Source organism: Uloborus diversus, chromosome 8 (genome assembly GCF_026930045.1).
Source record: "Uloborus diversus isolate 005 chromosome 8, Udiv.v.3.1, whole genome shotgun sequence".
Taxonomy (NCBI): domain Eukaryota; kingdom Metazoa; phylum Arthropoda; class Arachnida; order Araneae; family Uloboridae; genus Uloborus; species Uloborus diversus.
In genome coordinates, this window is record NC_072738.1 from 7,573,413 (window position 1) to 7,592,691 (window position 19,279).

A 19,279-nucleotide genomic window follows, 5' to 3' on the forward strand; every position below is an offset into this window, starting at 1 on the left:
CGATAGATCGCCAGTCTTTTGGTCGGCAAGTTTTGTCGCCAACTTGGCGACAAATTTGGCGATTTTTTTTTAAATTTGGTTTTAATTTGGCCATTGTTGGTGATATTTAGAGAGTAAACTATTGAATCACATTAAAATTGCCAATAATGTGGAAATGACATTAAATTGAAGTACAAGGAAGTCATGGGAAAGGAAGTCAGCTCGTTTAAAATAAAGTAATTGCATCATTCAAAAGACTGCTTTCTTATTAAACACCCTGTATTTGATATTTATCAGAAAAGAAATGTCAAAATCAAAGTACGTACTGCAGTTCAATTCCTCCTCTCCTTCTGAGCAATCTCTGAAAAAGTCGCATACCTTATGGGTATGAATGCACTTTCCGTCACTGCACTGAAAGTGTCCGTCTGCGCAGGCGTGATGAACATCTGAAGGACAAAACTTTATTTCAAATTCACATTCACATGCAATAAAATAAGAAATGAAAACAAAATTGCAGATTAATGCTGACACTTGTTTCGACGTTACAAGGACCGCCCCTTTTCAATGCAGAAGAAATGAGCTTGTGGATGCAAAAACAACCGACAAAAGTCTTTTTGACAAACTACTTTCGTCGGATGGCTTTTCATCCATAAGCTCATTTCAGCATTGAAAAAAGCGTTCCTTGCAATGCCGAAACACGTGTCTGCATTAGTCTGCAATTTGTGCTATTTGAAGTGGTTATTTCTTCTTTTACATTTTACGCACAAGGGTAATTTATTCAATTCACATTTATATGTTAAAATAGCTATAGTGGGGGAAAACCTAACCAAGCAGCGTCGTAATGCTGTAATCAGGATCTGCGTAGCTTTCGCAATGCTTCCAGGTTAGATTTGCCCTTAGCTAAGCGTTGATGAGTTTCTTTATGAAATACTAGCTTTTGCTCGCGGCTTCGCTTACGTTGATGTAGTTTTTTTTCAATTGATTCAAGTTAATGGTCATTACAGGCAGAGGTCAAATAGTTACCAAAACATTGTATGTCTCTAGTTTCGCCGACATTTCAAATTGCCTGCTCCCTCAAATGTATCAAAAGGTATGATTAAAACTGAAAATTAGGGGGAGTAAATGAAATGTTGGCAAAACTGAGAAGACACCCAAAAATCACAAAAAATAAATCACGAAAACGTTCAGGAGTTGTAAAGAAGTCAGTTTGGGTAATTCCCAAAAAATCCAATTCGAGTGAGGTCAACTATTCTTAAATAAAGTGAAACAGTTCCCTTATAATCCCGATCTCCATCAAATAGATAATATCCAGCGCTACACCGGTAATCTAAATTATTGTGTAATGTGTAACTTCTTACCGTAGAAATCGTCCCAAAATAGGGTCAACAATGACGCTACCCGAAATGTTTCCAATAAACAGCAAAAATTTGGCAATTGTTTGAAATTGTGCGCAAAGACAAAATAATGGAAGTTTTTGCGCTGTTTATGAATTTGCGAATTAGTTGGCGAATTATTTTACGTGTTAACAAATTTAAAGAAAGAAATATAAAAGAAATGGCGATATTTGGTTACATGGTGAAAACCGAGAAACAGTATTGCGTAGTCTTTAGCTTCAAAAACAGCGACAGTTGAAAAAAATGCCGAATGCCTTAGCTATTGAAATGATTCCACAAAAAAAGTTTGGCTAGATTCCAGCTGATCGATTAAATACCCAGTCAATACAAATAAATAAAAAAAAACATTAATTGCCTCAAAGTTGCATTAAAATGGAAAAAAATCAGCCAAATCTATGTATTATTTGCCAATCTTGTGCAAAAATCTTACTTCAAGATTTGACTTGAGAAAAGCCTTGAACAGTCACGAAAAGCAAAGATAGTCAACAATACAACAATAGTCGTTATCGACAGGGAGTTGAGATGATACACCAAATATTGTACTGAGTTGAGGAAAGCCTTCGAACATGGAACTAAAAAGCTCATAACTCGTTTTTTATTCTACTTAGAAATTTCGAACAGGTGCCATCTTCAGCAGAAAAATCAGAGCTTTCGATGGACATATAATGTTAATATGTGCAAGTATTTTTTCATCCCCATATTAGAGAATTTATACGAAAATTGTGTTTTATTGCCCCCCTAAGGGGGTTTTGCCCCCCATAATGGGACGAAAACTACCCTATGTGTTATTCTGATGCATAAGCTATATTATTGTGAAGTTTCATCAAAATCCATTCAGTAGTTTTTGCGTGAAAGAGTAACAAACATCCATACATCCATACATCTATACATCCATACATCCATACAGACAAACTTTCGCATATATAATAGTAGTAAGATCAAAGAAAGACAAAATTTTGTTTACCACATAAACACAACAGACAGTAATGAAAGATTCTTACTTGAGCAATTTCTTTCGTCAGAGCCATCTTGGCAATCATTCCTTGAATCGCAAACGAGTATTTTATCGATGCATGTTCCATCCTCACAGCGAAACTGTGTTGCTTCGCAAGCCCTTTGATTTATGGCTGAAACAAAACCAATTTATTCAGTATGGTTGAAGTTGGGAAAAATTTTACGTGGTGTATCCAAAAGAATAATTTGATTTTGTACCGTAATCTATATGTAGATTACCGTTAAAGTATATAAAGTGCAGTTATTTTATAGAATGCCTAGTTATTCCATGAAATAACTGATTGTGTCCGTTAAAGTGTGTAATATGTTATTAATTTGACACTTTAACTAGTTATTTTATGAAATAACTAGCTGTACCCGACGCGCGTTGCTACGCCAACAAAAAAATACATCATTATACTGATTTTCATGACAATCGGTTGAACGGGGCAGAAGTTGCTACTCTGCAGTGCCACCTGGTGGCGAGTGGCTTCAATGAGCATATTATGCACCTTCTCCGTGGAAAAATACATATATATAGCAATTTTCATAATAATCGGTCCAGGTATCAAGTGAAGCCTTGACTATACTCAAATTTTGTACTACACGCAGTTTGCAAGATCAATCAATCGCTAAAAATATCAAATAGAAAAAGTTTTAAATCCCCCCGTTGCATGATAAGCCGTAAAACAATAAAGAAAGAATTTATTTGTTCAAACTCAAGAAAAATGGCAACAGCTAATTTCTTATCAATGAGATCTTTCACGCGAATTAATTTCTGCAGCCGATAATTTTATTCGTATTTATCCAATGGATTGTGACTTAAATTGGAATAAAAAAGGAACTATCGATCGGATTTTTTTCGAACTGCTCTATAAACATTCCCAGCACCAAAAATAACAAACGGTGCAAGTTTCAGCCAAATCTGCCGGGTAGTTTTTGAGTTCATGGATGACATACAGACAAACATTCATTTTTATATATATAAACTACACGGTAAAAACGATTCAGAGACGTTCCTGGAAAACAATAGTCAGCTGATGTGCCCAATTTCTAATAGTAACATATCTTGCAAAATCCAGGAACGTTTTCCGCTAGAATTCAGTTACCTTCCTGATATTATTCAGGAAGCCTCCTGAAAAATTCAGAAATCTTTCTGTTAAAAGCCAGTCGTGTCTCTGGAAAATTAGAAATACCTTAGGAAGGTATAATATACTAGCTCGGCACTTTCCTGATTTATCAAGGAAGATCTAAGAGCATTATTGAAAACATGGCCATGATTGCAAACATGGCCAAAGCTAAGCCAGAATTGCAAGTAACGAGAATTTTACTCACCCGCAATTCTTGCAAAGCAGCGTTGTCCATACTTATTTGCTCCCTTTGGGACTTTAATTAGCATGGACGGGCCGTAAGCGAACTGAAGCCGATGCACTTTATAAATACGCTCAGTAAATCTTTAAACTGGAAGCTAAAAATATTTTTCACAACAGTGATAAGTCTGTATTCGTGCATCTTGTAGCAATTCAGTAAACTTTTTGACAATGATACTTGATTTTTCCAGGAAGTGGATAAAAACCACTAAAATCCCGAAACGTAACACGGAAATACCCAGTAACGTTTCGGATTTTTTTTACAGTGTAGGTATTCTATGAATTAACTAATGAGAGACAGTTAAAATGTAAAACAAGCAATTTATCTAAAATAAAATAACTAGGTATTCTATAAATAAACTAATGATAGACAATTAAAATGAAAAAGAAGCAATTTATCTAGTTTTTGCAACGTATAAATGATAATTATGGAAACGTACCATAAAATCATTTGTTACAACAAGGATTACTAAAATGACACTCTTGGAATTACAAAGAACATTATTTCTAAAACAAAAACATTTTTTGTTGACACATTGGGCTGACACCTATGACCTGGAATAGTTCATAAATGCAGCAGGGGTGGAAGGTGAATGTATTTGTCGGCAAGATATATGATGTAGATTATTTTACACTTTAAAGGGCTGCAAATCGTTATTCCATGAAATAACTAGTTAAACCATGAAATACAAGAGAGTTTTACACTTTAACGGGCACGAACAGTTATTCTATGAAATAACTAGGTATTCTGCAAATTAACGGTTTTAATACTTTAACGGTAACATGTATGTTAAAATAGCTGTTTGTGGGTGAATGTGTTCTTTATACAAGTAAGCAGTTTGCCTCGGTCAATCGAAACTTGTTTTCTTCGAATTAAGTGAAAGTGCAATACGTATTAACTAAAACTACAGATAAAGGAATAGTAAATATCGTCTAAACACAACAGAAATTTGGATTGCAGGACATTTAGAGTCCATTTCTCCATGACATATACAGGGTGTTCCGTTTTAACCTGTAAGACCTTTATTTTCGCAACTGTTAGTCCTAGATTTATACTTCTAATTGCAAAAATGTTCAAAATCAGATGCAGGGTTAAGATATTGAAAGTTTGAAGAAAAACTAAAAATGAGTCAAAAAATACAAAATTTAACTTTTTGTACGGGCCCCGGGTCTCCTAACTAATATTTAGCGAAATAATCTCCATTGAAAACTATTACTGACACAAAAAACTCTTGACATTTGTGCGACCAAAACTCAAGGAGATATTCCAGTTCCAAGTTTTAAGGGACCATACAGAAGATGAGGTTGGAACTTATCGCCCCTTCAGGAGAACGACAGGTAGTCAAAGAAAGAAAAACAAGGTATTTATATTTTTCATTGCTATTCAAAAATAAAATGCAAATGTTATTCAGTGAGACGCAAAAACACACTACAAAACCTCGAACAATTTGAAGAACCACGCTCTATGCACACATATCATTTTTAACACTTGCTAACCGCTATATTTTCCTTTAAAAGGTTTATTGACGGCGAGTGAAAAGTGGTCTAAGTCACAAAACGCTGCGATTCATATCTCGGTAAATATGAGGGTACTAGTTTCAAACTTTTATTGTTGGAATTATTTTTTTGATGGAGATTATTTCTTTAAATATAAGTTAGGGGCCTGTGGCCAGTATAAAAAGTTAAATTTTGTATTTTTCGACTCATTTTTATTTTCACTTCAAGCTTTCAATATCTTAACTCTGTGTCTGAGTTTGAACATTTTTGCAATTGGAAGTATACATCTAGGATTAACGGTTGCGAAAATAAAGGTCTTGGAAGTTAAAACGGAACACCCTGTATATTGGCGATTTATAGCCTATTAAGTATCCTGTGCCCTTTAATCTAGTAGAACTAACTAAAGAGCTGGGAATACAGTCATAGCTATTGTACATTAACTGTTAAACGTAAGAGACTATTTCCTAGAATAATGAGAGAAATGATACAGGGTCCATTATGAAAGTAATGAGCATTTACTGGCAAAATATATTTATTGATCGTAATTTGTACAAATGTTCAATATTCTTCAAAATACATTCCTCCTGCATCAATACACTTGCGGAGACGTGTTTGCTACGCCTCAAAGGCACCCTGAAACTCTTCCAAGGGAATGCCTCTCAGGAACATTGTAATGTGTTGGATGTTTCCCAAGGTTCCCCAATGTTTTCCTTTCTTCTCTCTCTTGAGTAGCGGAAACAAAAAGAAGTCACATGAAGCTAAGTAGGGACTGTAAGGTGGTGAGGGATCATAACGGGGTTCGTCGGCGACCTCCTCCCTGGCTCTCTTTGAATGCCTTGTGCCACTTCCCAGACTGTGATCTTGAAATGCAATCGTCCTTGAAGGCTTCTTGCAGCATCTGGAATGTTTCGGTTGCATTTTTTCCAAACCTCACGCAAAACTTTATGGCGTATCATTGTTCAAGCGAACGCTCCATTGCGTTATGTAACAAAAGTTGAAAACATACTTCAAGCGGAGGCACTTATCTCCGCTCACACTGCTCGAAAGCAACTGACGACTGGATGCATTGAAAGGGCATATCACGCACCACATTTCCCAGCCGGTTTTACCGTGCTGCCATCTATCGTAGCGTCACAATAACATTATGCTCATTACTTTCATAATGGACCCTGTATTTGCAGTGCACCAACGTACAACAGTGTTCTACTATTACCTGAAATTTTTAACTGAGCCAACACTTACTGCAATTGATCTCGTCGGTGCTGTCATAGCAGTCGGGGGCTCCATCACAAACCCAGGATCTCGGGATACACTGCCCGTGATCACACCTGAACTGCATCTCGTGGTCACAGGACGTCTCGTGGCAGTTGGACTCGTCGCTGTTGTCGTTGCAGTCCTTCTCTCCATCACAACGCCACAGCATGGTGATGCACTCTCCGCCTCCGCAGGAGAACTCGTTTTTACCACAGGATGTCTGGACAGCTGAGGAAAATGGTTTGTTTTAGCTTCGGTTTTTGATCTATCACTTTAAAATAATATATGTTAACATTACATCTTTACTGAGTTTCGGGAATTTTAATGGATAAAATTTACAATTTTATTCAGGTGTGGTTCTGAAAAACATTTTCTACTATCAAGGCTCGATTAAGACACTGAGGGGCGCTGAATAAAACAACTTTTGGAGGCTTAAGCAAAAAATTTCATCAGATTTGATAAAATTTATCTTTCTCCGTTTAAACTATCTGCAGCATCAGCCAAGCGCTATCTTACACTGGTTTGACACCGATTATGATTACAGCAAAATACGTCTGCTGTATCTTTTTTTTAATGACTATCATACTAACTATGAGAGTTCACAAATTGTATGAACTCTTTGTGTTGTCAACTAATCACGGTCCTCTAAGTGAAATTAGTTTTGATCGGTGGAATAAATGACAACCAATGAACTAAGGATTGGTAATAAGAAGACGTGTTAACCAATTTGCATCATCGGCACTATATCAGGGTTGGCAAGGTTTTGGACACAACGGTAAAAACCCTGGTTTTTGCCGTTCTGTCCAAAACCCTAGTGTCCAAAACTGTCCGAAAGTGTCCAAAACTGTCCAAAACTATATTTTTGGAAAAATTGTATTGTGTGAGAAACCATCAAAAATGAGAATAAAATGTATCAAAGCAATGTTTTATTGTTTTATATTGAACATTTATCCAATGAGAACATTCAACTTCTTTATGCAGCTGATTTTAATCTAGTTACGCAGAAATTGAATTCTTGATTAAAATTTCAATTTGTATGAATGAGTTCATTTATTTTATTTATTTTTTGATAATAGTAACCAAATTTCCCTATGTTTATGCATGTGTGCAAATGAAAGCAATGTTGGCAAGGTTTTTATCATCCTGTTCAAAACCTCTGTGTCCGAAAGTGTCCAAATTTTGAGAAATTCTATTTTATGAGAAAATATCAAAAACAGAACAAAATGTGTCAAAATTACTTTTTTGACTATTTAATATGTTTATTCAAGGTGAGCATTCAAGTATGGTAACTTATTTATGCAACTGATTTTAATCTAGTTAAGTAGAAATTAAATTCTTCATTAAAAATTTCAATTTTTTTTTTCATTTACCAAATTTTTCGACATTTATGCATGTATGCAAAAGAACGTGTTCAAAATCTAGTGCAATAGTCGGCTTAAAAGCAAAAAAGAACAAAATTTGTAGTTACAGAATGCATTACATTAAGTGTATGAACTAAAAAAAGAATAGTACACGTTTTATAATATACAGTAGACTCCCGATTATCCGCGAGCGGTTTATCCGCGGGGCGGATTATCCGCGAATCAATCAACAATCACGAACATGTATTTTCGCAGTAAAAAGCTAATACCAGTGGCTGTTTTTTTTTCTTTTTTGAAAAATTGTAAATTTACACTCAGTTGTTTTTGCTTGATTGATTGATTTGATTTAATTTTATTATTATTATTATTTTTGTGCGTTCTTCATCGTACATACACTTATTTATTATTGATGTTAAGTTCGGTTGTGCAAAAATAAAAAACATTTGTACTGTACTCTATATAAATTTTCACTGTTTGCAGAAAGTGTTATGCATCAATACAGTTAAGAATTTGAGATAGGACAATTTTTACCTGATTTGTCCCCCATTTTAGTCTTTTTGCGGTTATCCGCGATTTTTATTATCCGCGGCACTTGTGCCACCCAATTCCGCGGATAATCGGGAGTTTACTGTAAGTGTTTAATCATCAATTTCTTGTTCTTTACTCTATGATTTGAAAAATTATTTTTGTTAAAACATCATGTAAAACTTATTTGCAACAACCATTTAAAATATTAAGCTTTTTTCTTTTCTTTCTTTTTGAACCTAAATATTGCACATTTAATAACATTCTTTTGAGTTACAAATGTAACTGAAATTAGTTGTCTTGGTAGTGTTGTGAATTTGATTGCAGAACTCTACCAACTGTTACATAAGGAAGTTTTTATGTAATATTTATTGGCAATTTTTTAAAGTAAAATATTTTTAAAATGAACGTTTCGGAGAAAAGTACTATCAAATACTCATTATTTTGACCTCATTAATGTTTATATTTATGCATTACAAATATTGCAGTAAATACGAATTAATCAGATTACGCCCCTTTAGCATCAACTTAGTTTTGGACAATTTAAGACAGTTTCGAACACTTTTGGACAGTTTTAGACAGTTTTGGACGGTAAAAACCACCTGTCCTGTCCTAAACCAGTTTTGAACAGTCCAAAACCCAACCCTGCACTATATGCGTGGAAGCTTCCTGGCCGTTATTAATGAAGCGCATACATGAGTGCAGGCATGTAAATGGTACAATGCGACGATTGAGAAAGAGTTAAACCAACTTCACCAGGAGAAGCTCGCAAACGCTGCATAATTTGTTTACTACAATAAAATAAAAATATTAATTTTATCAGAGTGACAAGGGGCTAAGGATGTGGTAATAGGGAAGTTGCAACCTATTAAATGTTCATATTTTGGCTATCGGATATTGTTAATTGACCCTCAAAACTAAAAAATTATCCAACGCCGAATTTTAAAACACCGTGGTTGATTTTTAATGAATTTTTAAAAATCCACGCGCAAAAGTGCGCTCTTCTGAAACGTCACGAGCCTACGTCACAGGGCGCGAATGGGCCAGCCTTCCGCCGAAGATCCCTTGTTTTCGCTAGGGACATTTTGAGCGCGCTCACATTTTTATTTTTTAGAAATTCAATAATCCTTTTGAACACACTATGGAGACCGGATTCGTTAAAGCACAATCTAAATAATCTTCCTCATGGAACATCAATGATGATATTCGAATATTTCGGAGAGGATGAGAGGTTTAATGTTCCAGAAACGCGAGGAGTTAAATGCGAGGAGATAAGCCTTTTACGTTTCGTCTTCGAAGTCGAATGCGTGACCTTCGGCTTCTCCCCTATCGGAAGAGCGCATGACGTCACTTCCTATGCCATTTGACGTCACAAGCGCTTGAACTTTAAAAATTAATTAAAAAAAAACTACTTATCGTATCGCAAAAATTTTTTCACCTATAATGTTCATACATGTTACTCTTTCATATAAAAATAAAATTGAAAAATCGAAAACTTCCTTATTGAGTGAGTTTTATGTGGATGCAGTTGAAATTTCGTGAGGGAAAAATGATTATGCATATTAAAGGAAGCGTTTTTCAATTTTCATGTCACTGAAGATTAGAGTGAGACTTACGACAATCTGTCTCATCCGAACTGTCACCACAGTCATCTCTATGGTCACATTTCCATTCCTGAAGGATGCATCGTCCATTGCGACACCTGAAGTCGTTTCCTACGCAGCGACTACTGAGGTCTAAAAGTAAAATATGTTCAGTTATAGAATATGTTCAGTTTTATGCATTACTGTAAACTTTTTGAGGGAACATTTTTATAAATGCCACTTGTTGCAAACTGATTTTAGAATAAAGTTTTAGGGCAAGTAGTAGCCCCTCGTTATATCGCTCATTCGGATATATCGCTGTTTTCTTCTGTCTCCCGAAATATTTAAGCTTAAAATAAGGAATAAAAGCTTTGCTTTAAGTTTGAAACCATTTCTGAAAACATATGGTATTGATCAGAGAAGGTATTTTTCTTCTTTAATTTGTCAATGAACAAAAGGAAACTATTCTTCTGAATTCGCTGGAAAAGCAGCAGTAATTCCTGTCATCCGAGTGTACATACCAGCGCAGTATATTTCAGTTTCAAGTTTTTAAACTAATTAACGTCTTCTGTATTGATACATTGCCTTTACAATGGGTGAGAGACATCAAGCAAGTGTCATAGTAGCCCATGTAGAAGAGAACATACGCCCTTCTTTTAGTACAAAAAAGATTTGTGCTTGGTTGCACTAACCAGGATTAAAGAAAGGAAGAATGTTCTGGACGGGCAAAATAGTTTTTTGTAAACAATCTGACAGCAAGTCAAACGGATTAGAAAGTCTATTGGGAATGAGAGGGTATTGGAATGCTCACACTTATCTCGCGGTAGCTCAGAAAGATTATCTTCATTCCCCATTTGATGTTTTTTACTTTCAGACGGTGAAAATTTACTTAAATTTCAATCATGTTTAAATATCAATCGGTGTGATATTCGTGAACTACATTGAAACCATTAGAAAATCATTTCAAAAAGAACGAATGCTAATTTAATTGTGTATTGGACTTATGACTATTTTTAATGACCTCCGTTATATCGCGCTTTCGGATATATCGCTCTTTTTCTTTGTCCCCCGAAAAGCGCGACATAACGAGGGGTTACTGTATTTTGTACCGTGGCTTGCGCCTCATTGAAAAGAAAATTTTATTTATATACTTCAAACTGAAATCGACTAATAGTGCGTCGTATACATAAAGGGTAATTCTGTTACACGAAAGGAATTTTTTTTTCTCTCCAACCCTTAGAAACAGAGCCGAGTTGTAATTTGTAGTGATTAAATATATTTTCAATAGCCGATGCTGTCGATTATTTTTTATATAATATTTAGAAGGAAGAAAATTAATAAATTAAATTTCTTTCTAATAATTTTATTTTAGAATTAAAATTTTTAGCGTCAAGTTGTACCTTAAGTTGCTACTAGTTACCAGAGTGCTAAGTTGTTACTTTAAGTTAAATTGTCTTGTATAAACAATTTATCTCTCCTATTAAATACTATTGCCAATGTTTGAGTTAGCGACAAGCACAAAGTTTAATACAATCATCAACACATGGCAAATTTCACTCAAAAGTAATCAAAAAATATTTACAATCAACATACAATAGAGTTCGACGGTTTTTATAAAGCATTTTTATTATACTTGGCCTGATTGTCTCGGAAAAATCCGAGGCCTGCTTTTGCTTATACCTCTACAACTAGACCACTTCGAGACTTCAGGATATCACTAAATGATTTGCTTAATCTTAAGGTACAACTTAACGTAAAAAAAATTCAATTCTAAAGTAAAATTATCATTTTCGTTAGGATGGAAAACAGCAAATTTCATGTAATTTCCCCATTAAATGTTTAAATATAAAACCCATTGTTACAAATTTTGTTGCCTTACAACATCAGTATAAATAGTAATCATACTAAAATTTTTGAATCAAGGCTTCTCTGGAGTAAGCCTGAAATTTATCCACTATCCATTGCTTTCTTAGGATTTTTATCCTCATCGCATAGATGCGAATAATCGAAAACGGGGATAAGTAAAGACACATATTAGGATCTTTATCTCGAGTAACTTTTATGTTGCGAAATATTAATTAGTTTCCTAAATTTTTATGGTTCTAATTAAATTAGCACACAAACAAATCCTAGAGGGGGACAAAGATTAATTTTTAGTGCCAAATGCTTGAAGTTTTAGACAGGTATATGTATTTTTTCCTTTTAGTATGAATCATTTATGTGAAAAAGTAAGGTGAAATTTCGTGATGGTAACATTATGCTATTTCTGAAATACATTTACACTAAAAAGAATAAAATAACAGAATTGAAAAAAAAATTACTAAGCACTTTTCATTATGCATTCAAAAGGACAAAATAACTTTTCTGGGTCAGAAAGGACAACATTTAAGTATTCCTGTAGTTTTCAATTATTCCAAGAAAATGACTCCACGAACGAGGAAAAGTTTCATTTCAAACCAAACTTTCCCCAAAAATATGCATGTTTCACCACTCAAATTTATGACAGAAAGTTGGATAACGATAAAAAAATTTCTACTTTACTTGAGCCGCACTTTTCCTCGTTTGTGGAGTCATTTTCTTGGAGTAATTGAAAACTTCAGGAATACACTTAAATGTTGTCCTTTCTGACCCAGAAAAGTTATTTTGTTCCTTTGAGCGCATTATGAAAAGTGCTTAGTATTTTTTTTCTTTAATTCTGTTATTTCTCAATGTTGGTGTGACATTTTTACCTATATTAACATATGATTCATATTATGTATCATAATATGAAGTATCAACTTTTTATTTGAAAAATAAAGATTTGTACTTGTTGCGACTGTGACTGTTCAGCCACATGCTAAGGGAAACAATGCTGCAGAAATTCATCGACAAATGAGCAACGCTTACAGGACGACTTTCGTGGGTAACAGCAATGGTTGGCCATGGTGCTAGAACTTCGAATCGGGACGTAGCAGGTAGAGTGTGGTAATTGATGATCTTGCTCAGGGAGTGCATCAAGAGATTCGGAGAAATAAAAAGTTCACTTTTTCTGAACTGAGTGATTTGTTTCTTGAAATTTCAGTCAGTTCTCTGTACTGTCTGTGCGCCTCTGTACTATCTTTACTAATAATAAAGCTGAAAAAGTCTGGATCTCTGTCTCTCTGGATCTCTGTCTGGATGTTTGTGACGCGCATAGCGCCTAGACCGTCCGGTCAATCTTCATGAAATTTGGCACAAAATTAGTTCGTAGCGTAGGGGTGAGCACTTCGAAGCGATTTTTCAAAAATTCGATTTTGTTCTTTCTCTATTCTAATTTTAAGAATGTTTTACCGAGCAAATTATCATAACATGGGTGAGCAGATTACCATAACTTGGACGAGCAGATTACCTTAACGTGGGCGAGCAAAGGACCATATGTGACCATGGGTGAGCAAATGAACATAGCAAATTGGCGATATCATACATTATTTATAAACATACATGCGAACCAAATGACCATTTAATTTTCTATTGCCGGCAAAGCCGTGCGGGTACCACTAGTCAAAAACAAATATGAGTTCTGATGCTGCAGTATCGGCAACTTGGTACCAAGCTAGTACAAATGTCTCAGCTAGATTATCAACTACGTAGATATGTGGCCGGTGGTTGTGCTAAAAAATTACAAATAAGACAGTTTTTATTTACACTATAGTTTTAACTCTGCGACCTTTCGCACCTTAAAAAAAATCCCTCATATGTTTCCTGATGCTGAATTCTCCAACTAGTAGAAATAAATCCCAATTCGCAAAGCGATTGCAAATATTTTCAACCAAGCCCTTTTTTAAATATTTATTCTAGAAGTAAATTTATAAATTTATTTTTACTACTTATATTTTGTAAACATTTCATTGAATATTTCGCCAATGTTCGAGTTAGCATCAAGCACCAACTGTACCATCCGTAGCAATTTATCAAAAATATTTGCAATCGCTATACGACAGAATTTGAAGTTTACCTGTTCCAAATTTGGTATCATATTAAGATTCAAGGTCATAAAAAATATTTCAAATACTAATCTCAAGAAATGCGAAACAAGACACCGTAAAAGGGAAATGAGCTGACGGTAGTCATTGTGCGCTTGTTTGTGCACTGAAGAACTAAGAGAAAAAGCAAAACAATTAACTACTGCTTTCTGCAAGATTGCTATCTTGCAAACAGTTATAGTTACTACTAGGGGTGCCCATCAGGAGGTTCCATGGCGCTGACTGAGACATTGAAATTTTTAAAGAGGAGGGGTAGTTTGGCAGTTTTTAATCTCATTTTGGGGGTGCTTCTTCTGGGGGTACTCCACAGTAATTGAAGGGGGTGCGTCATCTTCCTTGGGGAGCATGTGCACCTCTGGTCACTGGAAATACTTTGTTAGTATGCTACACCTTTTTCGCGAATTAATCAACTGAGAGTAAAAATAATTCATAATAAGTACTTACCGCCACAGTGTTCATCAGAACCATCATTGCAATCAATGGTTCCATCACAGTAATACTTGTTAGGAATGCAGACTTGACTTTTCTTGCAACGGAAATCATCTTTTCCGCATTCCTTGCCTGGAAGAAAATACGCTGTCAATGCTTACCAAGAATGTGAGAACTGTACATAAAGAGTAACTTAAGTTTTTCTTCTCTTTTTACTTCCTTTTACAAAAAAGGAAGTATTGTATTCGCGAAAAAATTTTCACTCAAAAATCGCCCTTAATTTCCATTTTGCTCACCCCCAAATGAATGTTGAGTTTTTTTTTCGATTCGACCACATGCGGAAAAGTGCCTAAGAATGTATAGACACGCGAAATATCCATTTTGACCATCACCGAGGTAATTACAACGACTTTTCTCGTGACGTCTGTATGTATGTGCGTATGTGCGTATGTGCGTATGTATCTCGCATAACTCAAAAATGGTATGTCCTAGAAAGTTGAAATTTGGTACATAGACTCGTAGTGGGGTCTAGTTGTGCACCTCCCCTTTTGGTTGCTTTCGGATGTTCCTAAGGGGGTCTTTTGCACCTTTTTGGGGGGAAATCATTGTTAATATCAATGCAAACTTAAGTGGTGTTACAATTTGGCGGACACTTGGCGATGTATCGCCAGTCTTTTGGTCGCCAAGTTTTGTCGCCAACTTGGCGGAAAATTTGGCGATTTTTTTTATCTGGTTTTAATTTGGCCATCGTTTTTAATATTTAGAGATTAAACTATTGAATCACATTAAAATTGCCAATAATGGGAAAATGACATTAAAATGGAGTAAAAGGAAGTCATGTGAGGCACACATCAGCTCGTTTAAATCAAAAAGCATCTCGAATACCTGCTATTTTTCTCACATTGTTTAGATATTAAAGTGTAACCATGTATATGAAATGCGCCTTATATCAACCTCAATCTCTAAGTTATTCTTGACAGCGCGATTAAAATGTTTTCTCCACTAAAAGTCGCCGTTGTGGTTTTTTTTACTGCAAAATTCAAAGCTTAAATAGCTATTCTGACATACTTCAGAAATTTCAGAGATGAAGAAATACGAGACTCACTCTGACAAGTCGCATTATCTCCAGAGATCGTCATACCCAGAGGACAAACACAAGACCTTCCGTTTGGAGCAGACAGGCAGATGTGACTGCAACCACCATTAGCCACTGCACAAACTGAAAGAAAAAATAAACAATAAATTCATAAATGCCTTTAAGTTATATTTTTATTTAGTTACTAGAAAATCACCCATCAAGGTATGACGGGTGAAAATTGCTTCTACACTTGAACAAAGTCATTGGCTGTTTGGTGATATTTTGATGGTTGAAATTGTAACCCTAACTCCAGTGGATTAACTAACTCTAAACTCCAGTAGGTAGCGTTTATTGTTGACCATTTTTTTCGTGTCTTTATTTTACTGAAATGACACAGTCTTACCAATAAAACAGTTAAGTTACCGGATCAAGTTCAGCTTTGTCACAATAGTCTTTCCCTGCATGGTAAACATTACCAAAACATATTATCAAATTATCATGCCGTGGCACGAGTTTCATTGTCGAAACAAGTGGGTTACTCGATCATCGGCTATTATTTATATGAGGATTTTAATGTGAAAAAGAATAATAGGTCTTACATAATATTTCTTCATATAGCTTGAATATTACACGAAACTAAACCAACGAAACCAAATTTACATGCTTTGACTAGACGCTATTTATGAGCTTTTTCAAATTCTTCACTGAAGTAAAAATGATATCTTTAAAAAATTTTATCAAGTGAGAGGATTTACCTCTCACGCTTGAAGAGGGAGTTTATTTTAGGGAAGAGTAGTTTCCCTATGGATAGCGTGAGAGCTCATTCAGCACAAATGTCGGAGTAAAAACCAGGACGATGTTATGTGCGCCTTCCAACTTTGATTGATCTATTTAAAAGTTTGCTCTAAGGTAGTAATGAAAAAAGGTTCATTCCCTGAGAAGACAAACCATCGGCATGAAAGAAATAAAGTATAATAGACAAAAATGAATAAAATTGAGCCATTAACTTGGATAAATTTCATGAAATACACCGCCAGCTCAGTCAATTCCAGCCGAGGACTGCAGTTTCGTGCTTATTAGCACTCATCAGCCCGGCATAGGACTAACTGAGCTGGAGGTGGAAGAATATTGGATAAATTTGTTGGCATTATTTTGGATTCACTTTTGAATCACTTATCCTGGGTCACCAGCATAAGTGTTGCTAATCAAAAAATATACATATAGCTGGGAACAGTGAATCACGTAGGTTGCCAGAGTCTTCAAACAAGATATTGAGTCGCTTCTGAGAGATGGTTGAGGAAGCAACATGCTGCCGGGAGTTGGTTTAAAAAGCAACCTGTTACTGAGAGATGGTTGAAGAAGCAATCTGTGTTGCTGGGAGACGGTTAAGGAAGCAACCTGTTGTCGAAAAATGGTTGAGGAAACAATTTGTGTAGTTGTGAGACGTTTGAGGAAGCAACCTGTTGCTGAAAAATGGTTGTGAAAGCAATCTGCTGAGAGATGGTTGAGGAAGCACTCTGTGTTGCTGAGAGATGGTTGAGGAAGCAACTTGCTGCTGAGAAATGGTTGATGAAGCAACCTAAAAGTATGTTGCTGAGAGATGATTGAAAAAACAACCACTCAGTACGGATCTTGAGAGTAAAAAATGAACAGTTCTAAGGCCAACTTTTGCTTCCACAGACCACTATGGGACAAAGATTTATCTTCCATTTTCTACTTGCGGCTTGTATGACCACTGCTTAAAACCGTTGCTGTAAACTTGATACCTTGTCCCAGATGAGAAATGCCCACTGATTTGAATAACACTTTTTCTGCTGTTGACAATTTGTTTTTAAACTCTTCATCGTGAAAGAGTGTTTTAATTTGTAGGAAGTTGAAACCCATACTTTTTCCGTGGAACTTTTTAAATTTGTTCCTGAGATGTGAAACAGCTACTCACTCTCTACCGGAAATGTTACATATGTTTTTATACCCTGAGATTAGTGTGAAGTGTTAGAAAAGAGACACTTCAAATTCACAAGTGGTTCGCACGATATTTTTTTTTTTTTTTTTTTTAAGGAATGAATTTTTTCTATTCTTATAGATCACCTTTTGGAAGCAATCATAAATTTATCAAAAAAAAAAAAAAAAAACTGCAAAATATGGATTTTGGTGAAAATAGTGCGTGGTAAATAAACAATAGCTACAAATTCGTCATTTTCAGAAAAAATATTCAAGAACCATGCATATTTTATACTGCGCAGTGTTATCGGTGTTTTCTAATTTGCTGTGTAAATTAATACGATTAATCGGGAGACTAAGAGTATAGCATACGCGATACGTACCTGGAGGTTCCGTTGAATCAGATACACGAGTATAAGTTATTTTTCGCGCTGCGTTCGCATTTCCAATTCCTGGTAACGGTATTATATGAACATAGCTTGAATTCTCTTGCTTTAGGTGGAGTTGGCGATTCTTAGTATCTGTCCAGTACATATATTTTTCACTTACTGCAATGGATACTACGCTTCCAGCTCTGTTCCTTTCTGTTTTTATTTCGCTGTGGAGAAAAAGAGAGAAAGCGTAAGTCGTAAAAAAGGTAACAAAAGCAGTACAGTAACTGTTACTTACAGTTGTTACGGACAATTTGCCTTCAAGATTTGTCAAGAACACTACACTTCGAAAAGCATCATTACAATGGGAAAATGTTCCAATTTAAGAAGACAATACAGCTTGTCATATCTATCTTACTAGGCAGGAAGGGCATATCTCAATCTTTCTGGAAACATTTTCTCATAATCTAAGGATCATTAGGATCATTTACCACGTATATACATATACAAATGTACTTTACAAAATAAGATTAAGTAAATGGAAATATCAATCGGTAGGCTCAAAAAGAAGCAGTTATTCAAAGGGTAAGAAATTAACATTCAGAACGATACCCATTGCAAAAACTTAAAAACTTTTGGAGGTACGGATTTCTTGATTAAGAGGGCACATAAGTTTTCCCCTATTTGATCAGCAGCAGTTATATCTCCAATGGCACTTTCACATGAGAAAGGCAGTGTTCCGATTCTGCACAAGATCTTCAGGGTTTAAAGGCGTAAGAGCTCATATACTTGATTTGATGTTGCTGTCTTCAAATAAGATAAGAGACAACAACGTGATCACTTACTCCGTATACTCGGTGAGTGTCAGTTGGCATCAGACTTCGAACCTGGAATACTCTGAATCTAAACCCAGTGACCTATCCACTCAGATACCCACAGCATGAAGTGATATATCATCAATATTAACAAGAAACTCGAGAAATTAAGACATACCTCATAGGAACCATGTAGTCAAGTGAAAATATTTTTTCCGCAGTAATATCTGCCCAATAGAGTCGACTTTTGACAGGATGTAAAGCTACGGATATTACTGAACCTGATACTCGATGAAGTAACTTCCTGTTTTTACCATCCATATTGTACATCGAAACTTCTGAATTGTCGATTGTTGATACAAACATAATCCTAAGGGAAAAACATGAAGCATTTTAACATACATTTCCTTAACTTTGGATCAAATGGTCAAAAAGCTTTGTATTTTGGAACATTTATTTAGTTACAGTTCTTGTGCAAAAATTTCTGATAATAGGGAAGTTGCAACCTATTAAATGTTCATATTTTGACTGTTGGATATTGTTAATTGACCCTCAAAACTAAAAAATTCGCCATCGCCGAATTTTAAAACACCGTGATTGATTTTTAATGAATTTTTAAAAATCCACGCGCAAAAGTGCGCTTTTCTGAAACGTCACGAGCTTACTTCACAGTTCACTAATGGGCAGC

The 19,279-nt window shown here is 35.3% G+C and overlaps 1 protein-coding gene across 1 annotated transcript in view; it reads right to left on the reverse strand.

Annotated features, from left to right (window-relative positions):
* Positions 1–19,279, reverse strand: part of LOC129227906 (low-density lipoprotein receptor-related protein 2-like) — a 146,766-nt gene that overhangs the window by 40,098 nt on the left and 87,389 nt on the right. The window contains 7 exon segments of the mRNA XM_054862527.1: positions 2,338–2,500; positions 6,476–6,715; positions 9,990–10,109; positions 14,408–14,518; positions 15,492–15,605; positions 17,789–18,003; positions 18,770–18,961. Of these exon segments, the coding sequence (XP_054718502.1) occupies positions 2,338–2,500; positions 6,476–6,715; positions 9,990–10,109; positions 14,408–14,518; positions 15,492–15,605; positions 17,789–18,003; positions 18,770–18,961 (1,155 nt within the window).